General features: G+C 35.1%; 1 protein-coding gene across 2 annotated transcripts in view; it reads right to left on the minus strand.

The window, feature by feature from the left end:
• VPS13B (vacuolar protein sorting 13 homolog B) overlaps positions 1-21,580 on the minus strand; it is a 312,128-nt gene that overhangs the window by 166,681 nt on the left and 123,867 nt on the right. The window contains exons 25-30 of one of the 2 annotated variants that reach the window (XM_087706818.1): positions 18,980-19,186; positions 14,146-14,317; positions 13,249-13,363; positions 5,631-5,772; positions 1,388-1,796; positions 157-265 (exon numbers count right to left, since the gene is read on the minus strand). In XM_087706818.1, the coding sequence (XP_087562944.1) occupies positions 157-265; positions 1,388-1,796; positions 5,631-5,772; positions 13,249-13,363; positions 14,146-14,317; positions 18,980-19,186 (1,154 nt within the window). Of the gene's footprint in view, positions 1-156; positions 266-1,387; positions 1,797-5,630; positions 5,773-6,326; positions 6,394-13,248; positions 13,364-14,145; positions 14,318-18,979; positions 19,187-21,580 lie in introns of both variants that reach the window. The other variant, XM_087706819.1, reaches the window with a different exon arrangement.

The raw sequence follows: 21,580 nt of genomic DNA on the forward strand, positions 1-21,580 counted from the left end.
TTGTCCCTCCAAGTATCCTATTCAAGCCCTTTATTGTTTCAATTTACTATATGCAAATAGACCCTCTATACAAGAATCAAAGTGCACTGATATTATACCACTTTTGTGATATGCCTTGTACGCTCTGAGCTATATGAGTTAACTTTTAATACTTACTGATAAATGTCTTTCCTCAACACAACTCTACTAAGAGGATTGTCAGCCTGAGGAGCCATTGATACAGAACCAATTTTCAGTACCAAGGTATCTTCCGTGTTTGTCTTATCTGCAATAGAAATGGAAGATAATCACCACAGGTTATAAAAGTCAGCCATTAACAAAAGAACTTGGAGTGGATAAATATGATTTGAGGTCACTTTTGAACAACTAAGTTGTGAAATCATTACTAACAAAATAATACATTATTTATTGATACTAATTCACACGGAAAGGCGGTTTTCTCAGCAAGTGCATGCATTGTATTAAGCCATAATGGGCTCTGGTTGGTTTTGGCTTAAATCAAAATCTCAATCCAACCACTGGGTTTTGTAACCACATATTATAATTCAGTATAGCTGTTTGCAATCTAAGGCTTGTACCCTCTGCGCTGCATTATACTGGAAGAAATGCTGCATCAGTCTAATATATAAAGAACTGACATGTTTTAGTACAGCAATCAATCTACACACTACATTTTTGTAACTTTTTTTTAAGTCTGTGAAGGATTTTATATTTTAGAAGCTGATATTGACATCTGATATATACATAAAGGCAAACCCAGTGTTCTCCATGAGTCTATGTTTTGAGGATGAATGTAAGCTTTCAATTTCTCCATCTGTGGCCACCCAGTGAGTTATCCCAGGCTTGTTTTGAAAGTTTGAAAATTAAACTTTTAGCTACAAATGTTAAGTGTGGTGAGTGCTAAGTATTTTACTAAATAACATATTGCTTGATGTGGAAAGAACAAGCAAACTTCACATGCAGTTCAGAAGAATCAAGTAAATGTGCCTGTGTGTGTAAGTAAACTGACTTAGGTATACCACAGAAATGCACTAATGAATCAAACAATCAGAGGCCATAATTAGTAATATGGACACACACATTAATGCAAAAGTCATGGGTTAAGCAAATCTATCAAATATTTATTTCACAGAAAGCCACCCTTTTTTAAAAAAAATCTTATTTTCAGAAAAAGATATTGTACCATAAATTAGTGCAGTGGTCCCCCCCCCCTTTTATTACTGAAATACACTAAAAATAATTAAAGAAAAACTGCATTAAAGACATGATACAATAAATCATTTGAGAAAACAAGATCCAAGGAATATTCATTATAGGCTCTCCAGAGATATTGCTGGAGGGAGCAAAGTATGTGTTTTCTCAATAAGTATACAAACTTTAAAAATACCTTCTGTGTTACATGGTCCTGCCTCCATTTTGGGGAAGAAGATTCTGATTACCCCAGTATTGACATAAATAAGTGGCAAGTTGCGAGATGTGAGAATATGGGATCTCATAGGCTGGCCTGGAGATTTTATTTTCTCTTTTTGACTCTTTGGAACATTTGTTTGGAAAATACTTGCAATTGCATTGAGGAAAGGAAAACAAAAAACAACATCAAATGCCTGGGCTGAAAGGAGAATCTCATGAAGAAAATGAGGAGAACTATCTGTAAAACTTTCAGATAATTTCTGCAAAGTTCTTCGTTCATTTCTTGAGATCAATTTGTGACGGACATTTTTTGTGACTGCTTTTGTGTAAGTCAAAGAGAGAAATCCATGCTGTTGATGAGAACCATCCAAAAGTTTTGCAGTTGCCTGTGCCGAGAAACAGAAATATCCAGAAATAAGAAATCTGCATGCATTACGTAACAGTTATAAAACTGTTTCTGAGTCAATATTTTATTTTCTATTTCAAGTTCTCCACTTTCTTGGCAGAAGAATGTATTTCTGGGAATTTATGAAAAATAATAAATGCCCTGTCTCTTTGCAGACCTGACTGAAATTTGTTCATTTATAGAGGTGTTTTAAAATGCATTTAACATAGTGTTTCTCAATCTTGACAACTTTAAGCCATGTAAATGTAAACTCCCAGAATTCTGGGAGTTGAAATCTACACATCTTAAAGTTGCCAAAGTTGAAAAACATGATTAGGTTCAGATATAGAGTATGCTAACTGATTGGTTCAGAGAAACAGAGGATGAGCCATAGCAAACTTCAGGCTCCTGATCGCTTCATTATTTGATTCGCATTTGCATACAAACGCAGGAAATATCTTTTCATTGTTAACTTTGATTAAACTGCAACTTCAACTTAATCAAAAATTAAGAAACAGGGATTAATTGTAATCGTTTATCGTTATCAAATCAGGATTTGAAACTATGGCCAGCCAGAGTCACCTTGTAGGGGTGATGGGTGGCACAACAATTTAATCAATCAATAAATTATAATACAGTTCTTAAATTTGTTAATTGTGAACAGTTTTTGTTTCACCAATTAACTGAAAATCAACCCTGGATGCTTTAGATTCCTTCCATCTGCATACTCTATGCATGTAAAGGATGCCAAGCCACAATTTTGCATCACATCCAAATGAGACCAATCCAGATGCATGTTGTATATATAGCCATATTTAGATGTGTTTCAAAACTATGGCTTATATGGGTAGTCCTCACTTAATGACTCTCCTATTAAGCAACCATTCGAAGTTACAACGCTGCTGAAAAATTAACTCTATGACCAGTCTTCACATTTACAACTGTCATAGCATCCCCATGGTCACATGACTGAGATTGCGTGCTTTGCAACCAGTAGATATTTATGATTATCACAGTGTTCCATGATCATGGAAATGCCATTTGCACACTTTATTGCTGACTTCCAACAAAGACAATGGAGGAGCCAGCAGTAAAATCGCAGGACAGTCTTATATAATGTCTTATCTAATGATTGCCGATGATTTGTTTAATAATCACAGCAGGTCATAAGTCCATTGTGGTCATTCATGCCTCACTTAAGAACTGTGTTGCTTAATAATGGAGTTGCCAGTCCCAATTGTGATTATTAAGTGAGGACTACCTGTTATTTACTATTTCTATATTTGGAGAAATCCTTCCCTACCTACCTACCTACCAACCTACTTCTTTCCTTCCTTCCTTCTTACCAGGCTTACCTTGTCGTGAATAATATCTGAAATGTGGCTAAGATAGGAGTTCTGTACATGAGCTGTATATTGTAGTTTTTGTCCATATGCTGTATTTAACATTTTCTTTCTAATACTAACAAATTATTTAAAAATTTAATTATATTTCACTTTACATAATCTGAACAAGTATTTTTGCATGGTGAAAATGGACTATGGCAAATAGTAAATATTAGTAAATTAGCTTAATTTGTGTTAGAACAAAATGATTGGAATAGATATAAACAATAATTTTGCATGAACAATAATTGTGTGTATTCCTGATAGGATAATAATTAAAAAACAGAACTTCCAGTAACATATTTTAAAGAATAAATTTACCTTATTGAATATATTAACCAACATTGTCTATTCATTCATTACTGCCCATAGACAAAATCTCAACATGGTGAAAACCTTGGACTTTCTCACTTTCTTCTCAGAGCAGAAAGAAAACAATGTGGGATTGAGACTACACTGTGCTTTTCTTATTGAGAAGTGGTCTGTTGCACATTAAAAACAAATGTACTCTAATAGAATCTTCTGCTGATCTTCTGATAAACCTGATTTTATTTATCAGGTTTATAAAGTTATCCATCAACACTCTGAGTGGCTACAATAATAATAAGAATAATAACCAAATAGATAGAATGATGGATATCCAGGAGAGCAACAAAGTTCCCAAATCTAACATACACAGCCCCATAAAAAGCCTGCCACCCATTTTGCCCAAGGACTGGGGTACATATTTAAAAGACTGTTTTCAAAAGGCCCCGATATATTCTCTGGAGGATCCTGATCAAAAGGTGAGACAATAAGATAAAAAGTCCATTTATTGGGCACTGGTGATACTGTTTAATTAATGAGACACAGAGCATGTTTCTGTCCAGTTGAAGAAACTGCCAGAGACAGATGATTACATCACTGGTGAAAAATGTTCTGTATGTATGTATGTATGTATGTATGTATGTATGTATGTATGTATGTATGTAAATGACTCTGTGTGTGTGTGTGTGTGTGTGTGTGTGTGTGTGTGTGTGTGTTTTCCAGCATAACTCTGGAATGCCTGGGCTGCTGAAATGAAAAGGACTGAATTATATCTATAGTGTGAAGTCACAATACTTTTGACAGTGATAGTGTGCATCTTGGATTCAAGTTCTGTTAAAATAAAGCCTGTTGTGCCTTAAAATGGATTCAACTGTACAGCACAGTGGAATTGGCATAGTAACAGCTCCGCAATATTCCACAAGAGGGCTCCCTCTAATACAGGATTGGGATAAATACATACCAGGTTTATCAGCTAGTATGCAATAAAATCAATCTCTTGAATTCTCATGCAGTTACATCACAATCAAAATAGATCTTGGGTACCTACATACAAACTAGATAATATTCTGTTCATTAGATAAAGTGGGCTGATCAAGTTCTTTTAAAATTATTTTGTTGCAATAAATTTAAGAATTACTCCTTGGGAAATTATACGAATTTTCAGTAATGTGTTAGGAAGATGAAAATAAAGAAAATTAGGTAATTGAATTTGTTATTCTTTTCCATGCTCAAAAAATAAAAAATCTTTATGTAGAAGATGGAGTGTATATGTGTGTGTCCTAGAATGCATGAGATTTCTCCATGGAAAGTAACAAATGAATATATAAGGCAGTCTTAAAAATATTAATTTTGCCAAGTATAAAAAAGATGGTGTATACAAAGAGCAGCTAGTATAATAAAACAACAGTACAGTTGATTTTAAAAAATTATTCTAGCAGTCACTAAAATATATTTATAACAATTTAGAATATATATGAGTTCGAGAAAAACAAATGGCAATTTTAGGATCCCTATATTGGAAAATATCTTTTTTTTTTCAGTTTTATCCTACAGTGGCTTTCATTTTCTCCTATAGTTATATATTTCCCTTTCTTCCATTGGTAACCCATTAAGCCTTGAATTCTAAAGCGTGTTAAAATTTGATCTCACTCACAAATCTTGGAAGTTTTTAGTTACTTTGAACAAAAGTTAGCATTATCCTACTGTGGCTTTTGGGTTTTGGCAGTGAGTTTGCTTTAAGTTTGCAAAAAATTATCTCAAATATTTTAATAGGCACTCAGTAATTTTGCTAACAGCCGTGGACCAGCAAAACACTTAAATTTATCCTGTAACTATTAACTTGTACAGCTGTAGCTTCTTAAACGGCCAAATATATGCATCATTCTTCACATAATTAAATTCAAATCCATAAGTTGTGAAGATAAATTCTTCCTTTGCTACTCTAGCCAACTTACTTTGCATGTGAAAACACTAGCCAGAATACCACTGGGAAACAGAACATATTTTTTAAACATTAAAAAACAAAAATATGACTTTGACTAATGGGTTCTTCGAAGAACAGCTTTCTGCCTTCACCATCACCTCTCTGAAATACTGTTTGTTAGTGGAAGTTCTGTAACATACATATTGCACTGATTTCTTACAGAAGGAAAGAAGCCAGAGAAGTTACTGAAAGGGTCCTGCTTGCTGACCGGTCGAACCAATAATGTACGTCTGTTCAGCTTGTCAGTACAGGAAAGGAAGACACCTCCACATTTCCCCAGAGACCAAGAATCTTCCCCAAAGCTTGAGGTGATATAGATAAAAAAAAGCAGAAAAACAAACACTGAGCCTTAAGGGGGGAAAAAATTCACAGGCATTTAAAAAAAAAAAAGCCAAATTCTGACATCTGAGTTCTCCTTGTGAGTCCTTCACTTCCAAAATCACAGATCAAATGATTTTAACAAAAAGAGAAATCACAAAATTGAAAAAGATGTCACTGTTTCATTATTTGGAAGCAACAGCTCAGCAGACAGCAGCAGCAGCAACAACAACAAAAAGCAGGGCTCAACGTAGAACATGGCTATTCAGGGATAATGTCACTCGATTTGCTTTTCAATTATGAAGGAAAGAAGTTTTATTAAAATGGAAGGAGATGGATTAAAAGAGCTACAGAACTTGGACAGAAACAAAACTCAACAGATTTTTCCCATCCACCTCTGCAAGAGCAAATTAACGACGTGATGACTTACATCATAATTGTTGCAATCATTCTTCTTGTAATGAAAATAAAATCATATATTTAGATTTTAGGGTAATTATTTGGTTAAATGTATTATTCCACTACATAAAAAGCTCACCACAAGCTTTTCTTTGCATTGTAGAAATATCCCTTCAAAATGTCCAGATTGCCAGCCTTCTCCTGGTCTGGAAAACATAATATTCACCTTATCTATTCTAAGTAGCTGTTCAGAATCCAAACATTTCAACTACATAACAACATATACATTTTAGCGGTATTTAGTCATTGATTGATTGATTCAATTTCTATAGCCACCCATCTTGCTCAAACAATTCCAGGCATTAATCAGGAGGGTGGGGTGGATGGGCTTCAACATAATCATAAATAACAATGCAAAACAAAAATGAAAACAAATAAATTTTAAAGTACATGCAGCTGTCATTCAATTTTACAAGCTAGCCTATCTGTACAGTTAGTCCTCAACTTACAACCATAATCGAGCCCAAAATTTCTGTTAATAAGCAAGACAGTTGTTAAGTGACTTTTGCCCCATTTTAGAACATTTCTGGCCACAGTTGTTAAGTGAATCTGGCTTCCTTACTGACTTTGCTTGTGAGAAGGTGATCACATGACCCTGGGACATTGCAACCGACATAAATATCAACCAGTGGTCAGGTATCTGAATTTTAATCATGTGACCATAGGATGCTGCAACAGTATGAAAAACAGTCATCAGTCACTTTTTTTCAAGGATGTTGTAACTTTGAACGTCACTAAATGAATGGTTGAGGACTACCTGTATAACTGCACTAATATTAAAACATGTATATAAGGTTAATTTCAACATTAGTTGTTTGTTTGTTTGCTTATTGGCTCAATAAACTGTTTCATTTCAAATGTTATAGGTGATATATAAAACAAGTCAAAATTACAGAAAAAATACAGAGAAAAAAATGAAGCAATAAAACAGCAATATTTGGTGCAACTTATTCTAGCTGTTTACTTCTAAAGATCTTCCAAAAAAGCCAGATGTTAACAGATCTCCAGAAGTTTGTGTGAACAGGCCATTCTTAAAAGGCCTATCTTTGTATCCCCCCTTTTACTTCTGCATGACAGGAAAGAGTCATTAGTAGATATTATTCACATAGTTCAGGCAAGCAGTAATTAGTTTGGATAGGATACTGACTAAATTAGTCAGTAAATTTCCTCAATTCATGCAATGAGTACTGATGATTACCAGCACCTTGAATTACAATTGGAACAAGCTAACAATTATTGCAGCTCCCACAACAATATCATGGTTATTCTCTGGGCAAAGGGCAGGCATTATCTTCCACAAGCAGAAGTTTTCAGGTTGACTTCAAGTGCAACTTCAGATAGAACACATTTCAGAAAGCTAATCAAGATTTGTATAGCTTCTTTTTCAATATTTAACATTATACCAAATTTACAAACTTTTGGGACAAATGCAAAAGAAATGTCTAATATCTACAACATAGGCATCTGAAAAGAAAGTAAACTATATAAATGTGTCTTTAACAGAGGAAGAAATCCCTCTCTTACAGATCTTAATGGTAAGACAAATTGATAATAGGAGTGCTGATCCACAAATAATCATCCCTTAAATCTATGACTAATAGAATGGAAACAGTCACAAAGTCTAGGACATTCCTAGACCATAATTTCAGAGGGAAATGGGATAAAAAAAAGAATTCATAGGAAAAGCTTGCGGAGGGGAAAGAAAAAGCAGGAGGAAACTAAAGTTGACTTAAGCTATTCCAGGTTCAAAATAATGTCCATGTTGTATATTGTATAAAGATGCAATATGGGAAAATATATAATGCTAAAAAGCAAATACAACTTTATTAAAAATGTGAATTAACTAGGGTAGTCCTGTATTAAAGAATAGAATGCATAGATCCGTAATAAGTAGGCAATTATGAAAGAACCCCTACTGGAAATATATAATGCCAAGATATGAGAATATTATATGCAGAAATGAATGGAGGTATGCTAGCTGTTAAATAAAGATAATACAATCAATTCTGAGGAACATATGTAAAGAGTAGTCAAGCAGCAGGCTAAATTTTGGGAAACTTGGGGAGCAGAAAAGGCAAGGTTCAGAAACTGCAGCACAGGGAGGGAACAACAAACATTGTTTCCAGCTGTCTTCTGCCTAAAAGGTTTATGCAGAGATTATTTTAAAAATCCACTCATAATCAGACTCTGCTTGCTGTCTTTTAAGAGAAAATAATCTACTGAGGAGAAATGTCAAACTCCTAAATAAGATTTTATTGAATTTAGCCTTGTAATCTCGAATTAGCTTTGTAATCTCCTATTGGCAGTAATCTCCCATTGTCTTGTGGGCATGGGTATCTTCAGTGTCAGGTATCTAAGTCCTGCCCAATAAACAATATTCATATCTAATATTTCAAGTCAGAGATCACATATAGATTTTTATTCTCATCAGTTCCTGGGATTGATTGGGATTCTCAATATGTCTGTAAACCAAAAAAATTAATTTTTGCACTGATAAATGCTTCAAAGGAAATCAATATCTGTTAGAAATTTTGAGTAAAGTCAACACTGTTTTCTCCCATTGGCATATTTTGTAGCAATAATTTACTTGCTCAGCTATCTAACAGTAGATCCTCTATTGACTGCTCTACTGTTAATGCTGGAAGATGGAGAATGTAATTTTGTAAAAATATATAATAAGTGCATTTCATAATTGCATAGAACCAGGTAGAAGCATAGAGATTGGTTATGCATTATTTTGAAGCAAATCAAGCAAATCAGCCTTTTTAATACACATATATTGTTCTAAGATAGAGTTGATACACTCTGTCAATCAGGTTGAGAATGTCAAAGTGTTTAGGAATTTAGCTGCATTCCCAAAATCTTGAGATGGTTTTTCCAGAACAGTGAACTGAAGTGATCATACACTCAAGCAACCTATGAAGTTTGAAGCCATTTCAAGAAGAGTTGCTTGATTTCATTAGTGGCAATGGAATAATCAATTCACAATAATGCATAGCCAAGGACAAAATGTGATAAGTTGAAGAATGCTATTATATGAGTGTGTCTTTGACTGTTTGGAAGGTCTGTAATTAAACCCATATAAATTGCTTTCTCAGATGCTTGGCTGGGTCCAGGCATGGGAAGATTCAAGGATTTCTTAGCCGTTCCTCACATTGGGCATGCCTCAATGTTGTCCTTAATCTCAATCATAACCCAAGACCATTAGAAATCATGGGAAAGGTGGGAGTATTTTGCATAACCCAGGATGTTATTCTGCTTGATGATTAGTAGACAATGTATTTTGTTCATGCTGTATGTATTTTATTTACATCTTGTTTTTTTCCAGGAACGTAAGTCCACTTACATGAGGATTTCATTTCCTTTTATCAACACCTGATGATATGGAAAGTTAAATGAAACCCCAGTGCAGATGGTTTCTTTCCTAAAAATTGTGTGACATATCTAACTCCAGTTCAGATACAGTACAAAGTCAATAAGATAGAATCTGTAGCCTGGAATTAAATGAATAGTATAGTTATAGATGATGTACAGGCAGATGGTTTGTTTCTTCTTCATGAAAACCATCCTGGAGAAATTGACATTTTGCCCACAACATAACTCAGGTTCTTCTGATGTTGCAACAGCAGCACTATGCTCCAACAGCTGCAAATACCCTCGATATTTACTGGAGAAATATTCTGTTTTTCTGCAGGAACATTGCATTTCATAGAATCTTTCATAGTGAACTTAATGCTACAGGAAACAGGGATATTAGGTACTACATTTATACCAATTATTATAAACAACCATAGAAACAGAAGGAATATCAGATGTATGCATCCAGACAGAAATGAATTTTCCAAGGCAATTCCACATTTGGGAAACACAAAATTCACAAAACTACTAGAAGAAATGTAATCGTGGCAAGGTCTTACTGGGATATTTAGGAGCACGATTAGTCACCACTTCAAACAGATTATCTTTTTGGTCCTAGAGCAATTTGTTCCCATTTGCAAATCAACTTTTTTTTCTAAAGATATTCATAGTAAATGTCCAGCCTGGCTTTATTTCCAGAAAGCTATGGTATAGTATAGCCCTTTCTGCTATGAAAGTGCCATAGCAGCTGAGTACACTGGACTCATGGCACTTCAATATTTGTTATGCTGATGTTGACTGTATTAAGCTTCCAATCATCCACTGATCTTAAACATATGCCAGGAGGCAATAATATATTCCAACACATCCAAAATTTTTCTGACAGTAATTCTGGATATTGGTATATCAGGCAGCCTATTCTAGGTAAAGCCTTATGCAGTAAACCAGATGTTGCTGGACTAGGCAGCTAAATGTCTCTATATTTTAATTCCCTTAAATATGTATTATACTATTTGTATAATTCACCACAATATTTTTTCAAATATATCTTTTCTCCACTGGTTACCTATTTTAGTTAAAATACTCTATTGCAGGGGAGTCGAACTCAATTTCATTGAGGGCCACATCAGGGTTGTGTTTGACCTTAGGGGGCATGGTTGGGGTGGGGTGGACGTGGCCCCATTTTCAGCCTGGACAGCCTCCTGCAGCCTTCTGCCAGTGAAAATGGAGCTCGGGGGGGACGCAGCTCCCTGAGCTCCATTTTCGCGGGCAAGTGGCTGCAGGAGGTCATCCTGGCTGAAAACAGAACTTGGGAGGGCCACATGCAGCCCTCCCAAGCTCCATTTTTGCTAGCAGAGACACCACGGGCCTGTCTGTTGCTGTTTCTAGTGGGCCAGATCTAAGCATCCCGTGGGCCAGATCCGGTCCCTGGGCCTCAAGTTTGCCACCCTTTCTATATTGATTGATTATCTATACATATGCATTATGTTTTTTTTTTACTTTTATTAAGTACTGATTCATATTTTATTATGTATGTGTAATTACTGTTAGATTCACAGTTTAAGACTGGTGAAAGCATAATAATTCAAAACCTAATCAAGAAGTAAGAATATTTAAGGTAGTGTCTAAGAATATAGGCAGTTCCAAGCAGGGTGGTGTTAAAATTAGGTGTTCAGATCTGATAATTCAATATTTCTAGATAACAAGGAAGTCCTTTAGCTATTGTTCTGAGAATTCCAATCACAATTAGTATAATGGATTTCTTTGTCCATAAGCATTCAATTTCGATCTACAAGTCCTAGTATTTCATAAATTTTTCCAATTGTTTTTCCTCAATTTGGAATAGTGGCATCAGTGAACCAGACATTCTTCTTCTCAATAACTGTTACATCAGCCATGTTATGAATAAGATTGTTTTATCATCAATTCACAGACCCATCTTTAATTAATGTAGATAACTAGATACTGTAATTTTTTTTTTACTCTTTAGACTTTAAATAATAACAATTCTTTTATATTCAGGAAATCCTCGAACTACATTCAGAATCGGGATTGGAACTTCCATTGGTAATTGATGAAGTCATTAAGTGAGTCACACCTAATATTGTGACCTTCCTGTCATTATAACTAAGTAAATGACTGTGGTTGTTAAGTGAATTGGGCTTCCGCCTTTAACTTTGCCTGTCAGAAGCCCCCAGGCAAATCACAAATTGCAATCACGTGATCCCGGGGTACTGCATCATACATACATGCTGGTTGCTAAGCACCTGAATTTTGATCATTGGACCATAGGATGCTGTGATGGTTGTAACCATGAGGACCAGTTACACATCACTTTTTTCAGCACATTCATAATTTTAAATGATGTTAATCCAAATGGCAATTCATATATTTTCATATTGCTGATTAGAAAACTTTTATTTTACTGAACTATTGTAATCGTTGCTATTTCTTATGTATAAAATATATTTCAGCAACATATCACTATTACTGTCTGACACGTTTAATCTGAGCAACAAATTATTAGAAAATAAGAGTTTTTTAATGGAACATAAAGTTATGAATATTAAACACTATGGTATTAACTTTCTACAATTTCAGTTCATACCTATCATACACAAAAGGTAGGATATCTTTCTTTTCTATGGTGAGATTAAATTTTAATTTCATTTTTTATAATAAATTAACTACCTTAATTAAGAATATGACAGAACTTTTAATAAAGAAGAAAAAAGGAAAGGAAGGAAAAGTAGTTAGCACCAGAGATTATGATAGAAAAAGATAGATAAACAGTTTAGTAAGGAATGTGCCTAACAGATCAGTCTGCCGCCTTTGTAACCAATACTATCACAAAAATATGCCATGGCTTCTTCTATAACTTCAAGGCCAGGGGGAGCATTTCAAGTTAAACGTGAAGTACAGGGAAGTCATTGCTTAGCGACTACAATTCAGACCAGCAATTCAACCACTAAAACTGTGGTTACTAAGTGAAAAATCACATGAGTATCATGTGACCATGACTTGAAATTTCACTTCTGTGTTTTCCATTAATTCTGCCTGTTGGAAACTGGTTGTGACATTCACAAATGGCAATCATGTGACCATGGGATGCTGCAATGGCTGTTAGTGCAAAATTTTGTTGCAAAGCCTTTTTCCCACCCAAACTGTTGTAACTTTGAATGGTCACTAAATGAGGCAGTCGGTAAGTAAGGACTACCTGTACAAGAAGCTTTTTCCTAGCTGTACTCGTTGATGAGGAGGAAGGCTTGTTCTAGGCTACGCATTTAGCCTGGCTTAACATAGGGCTAAGAACTGTAAAGTGAAATTCTAGATAGAATATGCTAACTCTCTGGTGCCAACTAACCGCCATCTGGGATTTTACAACAAAGATTTGACTTAAGTGGTGGTGAAATTTGTCATGTCAACAACTTCATTTAAAATGTTAGTGAGGAGGCATATTTGGACACAAATTAGATGAACTTCCAATTACAACCAAGATTGTAATATTGATATGTAAAATTATGACATAGCAATATAATTTCAAATATGTAACCTCAGTCCTTCAGATCAATAACTATTACCATTTAAACAATATAGTATGTTTCTATATGAATACTAATATAAAATGAACATAAAATTCTTACCTATTTCTGTAGTGGTCAATGTTGAAACTTTCTATTTTACACTTTACTTTAGTGTAGACATCTTGTACATCTACTGAGGCACTGAGATCTTCTAACTCACCAACCACACATATCTCTGTAGTATCCAACAAAATTATCCAGTTCATCAATAAGTCATGATTATTTTGTAGAAATGGAGAAGAAAATAGTTTGCCTTAATTTCAAGCCAATATTATTAAGACAAATCTTAAACAACTAATAGTTCCCCCAGAAATGTGTATGGAAAGCTCACATACAATTTGGTTTCTCCTACTCTTAACCTTATCTACCAATGGGCTTAGTATACAGATATTGTACTCATAAAGGAGAGAAACAGGGGTTAAATTCTGTTCCACAAACAAAGCCATGGACCTGACTAAAGCTATAGGCACACAAGTACATGTTGATAAATGACATCTAGTTATATAATTTATAACTGCTATTATATAACCTATGCCTTTTAAAAGACAGATCAATCCTAAAGCAGCCATTAAAAGCGGTACACAGTGCACATAATCACTTGCTCTATAGCCATACTTAAGATTCTGCTGACTGGGATCCGATGGGTGGAAGGACATCAATTGCAGCCTCAGTATTGATAAGGCATAATTGTTCTATTTATCCTACTAACATAAGGCTGGCAAACCATTGGCTGTGGTCTCATGCAGCATGCATTTTATAGTTCTCAGACCCAGCCAGAAAAGTCATTCAAGTTTAGTGTCAAAACAGAGACAATGAACGAAGTGATTTGGTCTGTCTTCTTCCCTCAAACATGGAAACAGGGTATGCTAAGCCTCCATTAGGACAGTGTATTTGAGCCAATATATAAGACGAATTCTGTTCCATGATGCATTCGCTTTTTAAAATTAAATGTAATACCTGTGCCTTTGCTTTCTGGATCTGGTGCAAATAACTTTACAGTAAGCTTCGGCAACATCCACTGCATCCATAAACTCACACGTCCGCTTGAGATGCCAATATTGCTTGTTGTTTGCTCTAAGGTAACAGAGTCTGAGAATGGAGAATCATCACCACCTTGGAGGGATTCACCCTGAGAGAGGGGGAGAGCGAGGGGAGGGAGAGAGAAAGAAAATAAAAAACAAATGTAAAATAAATCTAAATTTAAAATATCAATCACTCCTACTCATGTTTTTATATATATATATATATATATATATATATATATATATATATATATATATATATATATATATATATATATATATATATATATATATATATTTATTTATTTATTTATTTATTTATATTTAAAGTCACAACCCCTGGTATGCCCAAATATGGGAGGAAGGTCACACTTCCATTCTCTGTCCTTCGGCTCGTCACAAGAGACCATCCAGACAGAAACCCAATATTTTTTACTGTTGCCTTTTTGTTACATTTGTTACTATATATATATATGTACTATATATATTACAGAGCTTACTTAATAAGCCATAGCTTATAAAGTATTTTATTTACTTGTACAATTTCCATGTTGGAATTTCTTTTTCATATGTATATGTATATGTATATGTATATGTATATGTATATGTATATGTATATGTATATGTATATGTATATGTATATGTATATGTATATGTATATGTATATGTATATGTATATATGTATATATGTGTATATATATATATATGAAAAAGAAATTCCAACATGGAAATTGTACAAGTAAATAAAATACTTTATAAGCTATGGCTTATTAAGTAAGCTCTGTAATGTGAGAAAAGATTCTGATGTACATTGTTATGAACAATTTCTCCTCTCTGCAAAATGTGCTGTTTCTAAATTGGTACCATTCTACAAGGATACTGGAAACTAGGACATAAAACACTCTTATCCACTTTTACATCTTTCACATATGCTGAGAACCCTTCTGCTGAGAATACTCTGATACATACAGTACAGACACACATACACCCAACTCATTCATTTCTGATATCCACAGATTTACTAATTAAGTAAATTAAGTAAAGCTGGAATATAATAGAAAACCATGGCAGATATTTTCATATACATCTAAATTCCTTACAGTGGTGCCTCCTATTTCTATAATGTTGCCTTCTCCATCATAATCCACAGAGAATCAACTTCTAGAAAATGTATTTTTTCTGCATAACTGAACCCCTGCCAATGCAATGTAAGTAGAAGTCAAAGAAAAAGAAAGCCCTATTTAATTAAAATCAAAATATTCTTAGTATTGATTAGAAGTGAAGTTCAAGAAAGTTTGTATTTCTCTGAATAGATGAACTATTTTCAACATTTTATAAAAGAATTATTTCCTATGTACTTGAAAGCATCTTAGCTGAATATGCCAAATTGTAATCAATAGACTACACCTGAGAACACAGAGAAGTTGTGCCCTTCTTTCCATACAAATACATTGTTCTGTACTAATTTAATTAAATAAATGATTTTTCATGATAACAAATCTAACATAACAATAATAAACAAACATCAAATTGCATACAAAAATAACATATATGCCATGGGAAGATTCTTTAAAATGGCTTGCACTCAAGTGTTTTGATACTTAATCTAAATGCAAAATGTTCTTTCATAAAAATATGTTTTGAGTTTAACATCTGAAAGCTACATATACCAGTGTAATGTATGATTTAAAATAATTATTGTGGGAAAATACCCAAATTGAAATATTCTAAATACATTGATGATCAATTATGTTCTATTTGTTAATTTAAAAAAGCAACAGCTTTTTCTGTGAAAGCATTCATTAAATCCATCACGATTTCACTTAAAAAACATTCTTATAATAGAGGAACAATGCATTTAACTGCGTATCACAGTTAATTTCAAAGGCTAAAATCTGTATCCTAACAAAGGCAACACTCAATCTCACAGCAGTTCCAAGATCTCAGATGGTATGAGGTAAACACTGCATTTTATAATGTATTTTATAATGAACCACTAAAATAGAGGTAGGCAACATTTGAGTTTAGGGCTTCACTTGACTTTTGAATGGCAGGCCAAGGGCCACATCATAAAAAGGGGATGGGCAAATGACAGCAATCAAGATGGAAATGAAATGAAATTTAATTTAATTTTAAAAACATTTGAAATAAATCTGAGAACTTCATGAAGGTTTGGAAGGGGAAACAGCTGTATACCTCTGTATCTGTGAGATTGTCATAGATGAAATACAATATTTATCCATGTGGTTTAAGCACAGATGTACTTTCTTGGTAACTGATAATTCAAATGATCTTTGAATTGTTCTTAAATTCAGGAGAATTTCCTTCACAAACGTAAGAGGAATTTAGGTTGGCAAGAACACAACAATGATTGCTACCATGATTATAATTTGCAGATGTTTCCCAAGAGTAGCTATTCTTTTTGGGAAGATGTGGCTTTTTAACTTCACTGTGGAGTCAAATATTCTTATCAAATAACAGGATATAATAGGAATGTTTGATTATCAATAGGTGTAGGTTGAAAATAATGCTAAACATCTTATAATTAAAAAAGCTAAATACGTAAGAATGTAGTTTACTTTATAAAACACAGCTGAATTTTAATAGGGCAATTTGTCCTTTTTGGTAGTTTCCATTTATTTTAATCATAATCTTGTACATTATTACACCTTATTTTTCTCTAAAAATGAACACTTTATCATAATCTTTCACTTTCCATATCTACTTTTATTTTAAATTTTATTTAAAAATGATTTATGCATTAGTTTTCTATTTGTATTTAAATCCACAAAATAAAGCCAGAATAAAAGTAAACTATTTTTCCACCCTCCTCATACCAAGCTCTAAAATACACAATTTCATTCTTTGCCAATTCTTGCAAAATGAACCAAAATATCAAGTATATTTTTCTTAGGAGAATTTATCTTTATTCATCTGGAAAAGCCAAACATATAAGGCCTTCATCCTTGATCTGCATTAAAGCTCAGGGATGATATAAGTCTGGAGCAAATTACTGTTCCCCAAGGACTAAACACTTCCTCAAATGTTTGTACTTAAGTAAACAGTAACAAGTGGCCAGTCTGTACTACCTTTACTCAAATGCAGAGGAGGTTAAAAATGATTAAATGTTTCTAAACTTTGGCTCTTAAGCCTCTTACTCAAGTTTTCATCTTCAGATTTACCCAGTTTCTAATTCAGGAATCCTAACATTTTTTTTTAACCATATGATGGAGCAGCACTCCCTATCAATCCATCAAAATGAAAAGAATTATTCACAGCTGGATAATATAAATAAATACTTCATATACTATTTAATGTAAACAATTTTTGGGGTGAGCCATACTTCTTCACCTTATTAATCACTTATCTTGATATAGTCTGTAAACATTCATTTTTTAAAGATCTTTAATATGTTCAAGTACTAAGTCTTAAACATAATCATAGATGTTATATTTTGATCCTGCTTCCTCATTCTATTGGATCAGAATATATTCAAGGAAAATAGTAAATCCAAGGCAGGTTATCTCCATACACAAAAAAAGATAAAATTGACAAATCGGACATTTCTATGACAAGATCATGATAATGGTTTTAGCAGCTGTAGTAGTTTTTACTGCAGCCTCTTCAGTAACCTGCTGTGACACAAAATGATGACTTGTACATGATCTTAGAGGTCTTCTATTCCAACCCCCTGCTTAGGCAGGAAACCCTACATCCCTTCAGACAAATGGTTATCTACCGTATATACTCGAGTATAGGCCGGTCCGAATATAAGCCGAGGCACCTAATTTTACCACAAAAAAACTGGAAAAGTTATTGATTCGAGTATAAGCCTAGGGTGGGAAATGCAGCAGCTACCGGTAAATTTCAAAAATAAAAATAGTTTTTTTTACCGGTGTATTCAATGAAATACTTCACTCACCTCATGATGCTGATGTCCCGCTGTGATGATGTCCCGTGCAGCCGCGGGAGCGATGTCCCGCCTCCTATGACACACAGCACAGTGATTCCTATCATTGGATCACTGTACCAGAGGAGGTGGGACACCGCTATGTGGCTGCTTGCCATAACAAGGAGGAGGTGGGACATCGTTGCAGAGCGGCAGGAGGGGGAGGAAGGGGAATCGTAAGACAGCCCTGCATTACATTAGAACGTGAGGAGGGGGGATGATGCGGTGCGCGCTGCGCGGCAAACTGACACAGAGGGAGGGGAAACTCACAGGGGCACCGGGCCATTCACAAGCGTCACCCAGTGGCATGCCCCCGCCCCTTTTTTCTCCTCCATTTCGGGCAGATTTTCACTGACTCGAGTATAAGCCGAGGCGGCTTTTTTCAGCCCAAAAAGTGGGCTGAAAAACTCGGCTTATACTTGAGTATATACGGTAATCTCTTCTTAAGAACTTCCAGTGTTGGAGTATTTACAACTTCTGAAGACAAGTTGTTCCACTGATTAATTGTTCTAACTCTCAGGAAATTTCTCCTTAGTTCTAAGTTGCTTCTCTCCTTGATTAGTTTACACCCATTGCTTCTTGTCCTGCCCTCAGGTGCTTTGGAGAATAGCTTGACTCCCCTTCTTTGTGGTAACCCCTGAGATATTGGAAAACTGTTATTATGTCACCCCTAGTCCTTTTCACAAGATTACACATATCCAGTAACTGTTCTTTATGTGTTTTATCCTCTAGTCCCCTAATCATCTTTGTTGCTCTTCTCTGCACTCTTTCCAGAGTCTCAACATCTTTTTTACATTGTGGCGATCACTTATTTCAGTACCTCTGTAGTTGTCCCAATGTCAGCTGATGGACTACATGTACTGGCATCCAGGGGAGCAGTCCCAATACTACTTTTAACAGGTGAAACAGGTGGTACAGGTCCTGAAACAGATTCTGTATGTGCCAGAGACTGATGGAAAATTCCCTTCTTATGAATCCTATTCCAAACTTTCTCCATCAAATCTGTTAGTTCATATAGCAGTTGCACCTGAAATAAATAAATACATAAACAAATATGTCAACATTTTCCACAAATCCAATTTCATACAATATAAAAATAATAAGTTTGTGATGGCCTTATTACAGCAGTATTTTCATTTGACAGATATAGGAAAAATCTGCATAGAAAAAAATCAAATAACAGTAGATAAGGCTGTAAGTTCTACATCACCATTTTTACAACTTGGGGTGTGGTTTTAATGAATGAACAATTAATTTAGTTTCTGAATTATTTCATAGACTTTCATAGAAGCTGCTACTTCAAGTACAACTAAAACATCAGCAGCTCTAAAAGTCAAATTTTATAGAATACAGGAGAATTCAATTTCTGTAGTAGGTGTGAAAATAGTCTCTAACCATAGAAGAAAAGAATCAGCCTTTTTCAGAGCTATCTCCTGGTATATCACATCTATCTATTCAGGAACCATTCTGCATAATCTTACTGTATTGTTCAACTCAGATCTAAATTATTTATACAAAATACTTCATAAATAAGCAATAATCATGTAACTTGCTATTTAGGATATTAAAAAAATCACATGGAAGTTGCACAATATATAACCATATCCACAGCTGCATGCCATACCCGCTTGCCACTGTGGAAAAAAATATTGTTTTCATATTTAATGAAGAGGTTTCAGCCTTAGGATACACCCAAAGAATGACGTTGGCTTCTAATGTGGGCAAAACAGATGCAGGGAAACATTGCTGTCTGTCTAGTTTTGATATAAAGCAGGACTTGATTTGTGGATATGAGAACATAATTTATCCTTACAGATCTTCCTTAGCTGCTTTTGTATCGATACATCATTGAAGAATTTCCTTACACTCTGCAAAATGTGCATTAATATTTAAATGTTTTAATTTAATACTATCATTCATTCATTCATTCAATCATTCAATCTATCAATTTATGTCTACCGATCTCAGACTAGGCTCCAGACTAGGGTGTGGAAGAGCATCAGGAGGATGCAGAGACTCCACCCCAGGAGTGAATGAGCAAGAAGAGGAGAAGCCAAGAATATTGGAGATCCGCAGAGGAACAACCAGACAAGCACCTGGCTGAAAAGGAGAAAGAAGAGACATAACTGCTGCCTGGAAACGCAGATGACCAGAAGCACAGAGTGGAGAAGTGGTGTAGCTGCAGTCAGTCAACAGAGATAAGGAGGAATTGCCTCCTCAATGGATCTCAGAGTACGTAGAACCAAGCGGAGGGAAGCGCAACAGAAGTCAGTGAGGTTACTCACAAGGCATCCTCACCCTGCCTAATGAGCTATACCAGGCGCTTACTTAGCCCAAGGCATGGAGCAAACCAGCGTTGGAAAAAACCAGTCACTTTTCTGTTGTCTGTGTGTTCTGACTTTGTGTTTCCAGACCTGTGCCTTATTTTCTGACCATGTGATTGGCTCTTGGATTTTGTGCTTGGATTCTGGTCTTAGACCTTAGCATTGGTTATTGTGCTTGGATTTTTGACTTATACCTGGACTTTGGATTTTGTGTGTGGATTTGAAAACTTGTGCCTTGAACTTCGTGTTGCCTATGATGGGATCTGGGGAACAAAACCAGTAGGTTTGCAGTGCCTCAATAAAGTATCCTAAACTCCTTGATATGTGCGTGTGTGGACTGGGACAGGACAAAAGTATTGTTTTTATATTGAAACTAAGGTCCATCAACTAAGGTCCATCAAAGTCCACTAAAGAGTTAGAATCTTGTCCTGTGTCTCTCCTTACTTTGATAATCTAAATATCCATAATCCAAGCGCAAAACAATGCAATGGCCATTCAAAGTTATGATGGACCTCCTGGGGTTACTTACAACCTGCTTCCCAAATTATGTCCTCTCCTGTGATCACATCATGCCAAGTTGGACACTCAGCAACCAGCCCATGTGTACAGCCATTTGCAGCGTCCTAATGGTTACATGACCACATTTTACTAGTTTTACTGAAAACCGGCATTATTTCCAGTGTCATAATATAATAAAAAAAGAGACATCTATGCTGTGAGGAAATATCTGAAAGGCCAGATGAGAGACAGAACGTCATGAACAAAATCTATGTGTTCATTAAAAATCAATACTGACTGGGGAGAAAGGAGCTGACGTCGCAATGGTATGACGTATGATCTCGGAGCTCCGAGATCGCAGTCAACACTTTTGCCACTGGACGGTCCATTCGGACCTAAACTGTCCCAAAGAGATGGTGACAGGGAAGAGTATGTCTTGCTGATCTCATGGACACCGCAAAGCCCCTGATTGATCCAAGAGAATCTCTTCTTGCCGGCGACAATAAGCACAGCCTCAAGCTGCTGAAGTCGGGACAATTCCGCAACGGGAGGAAAGCAGAAAGAGAAAGTGTGTCCATCTGTGAGGAAATCTTATTTTT

This window comes from Thamnophis sirtalis, unplaced genomic scaffold (assembly GCF_051295495.1).
Source record: "Thamnophis sirtalis isolate CommonGarterSnake01/CBP01778 unplaced genomic scaffold, rThaSir2_p1.2 scaffold_2, whole genome shotgun sequence".
NCBI lineage: Eukaryota > Metazoa > Chordata > Lepidosauria > Squamata > Natricidae > Thamnophis > Thamnophis sirtalis.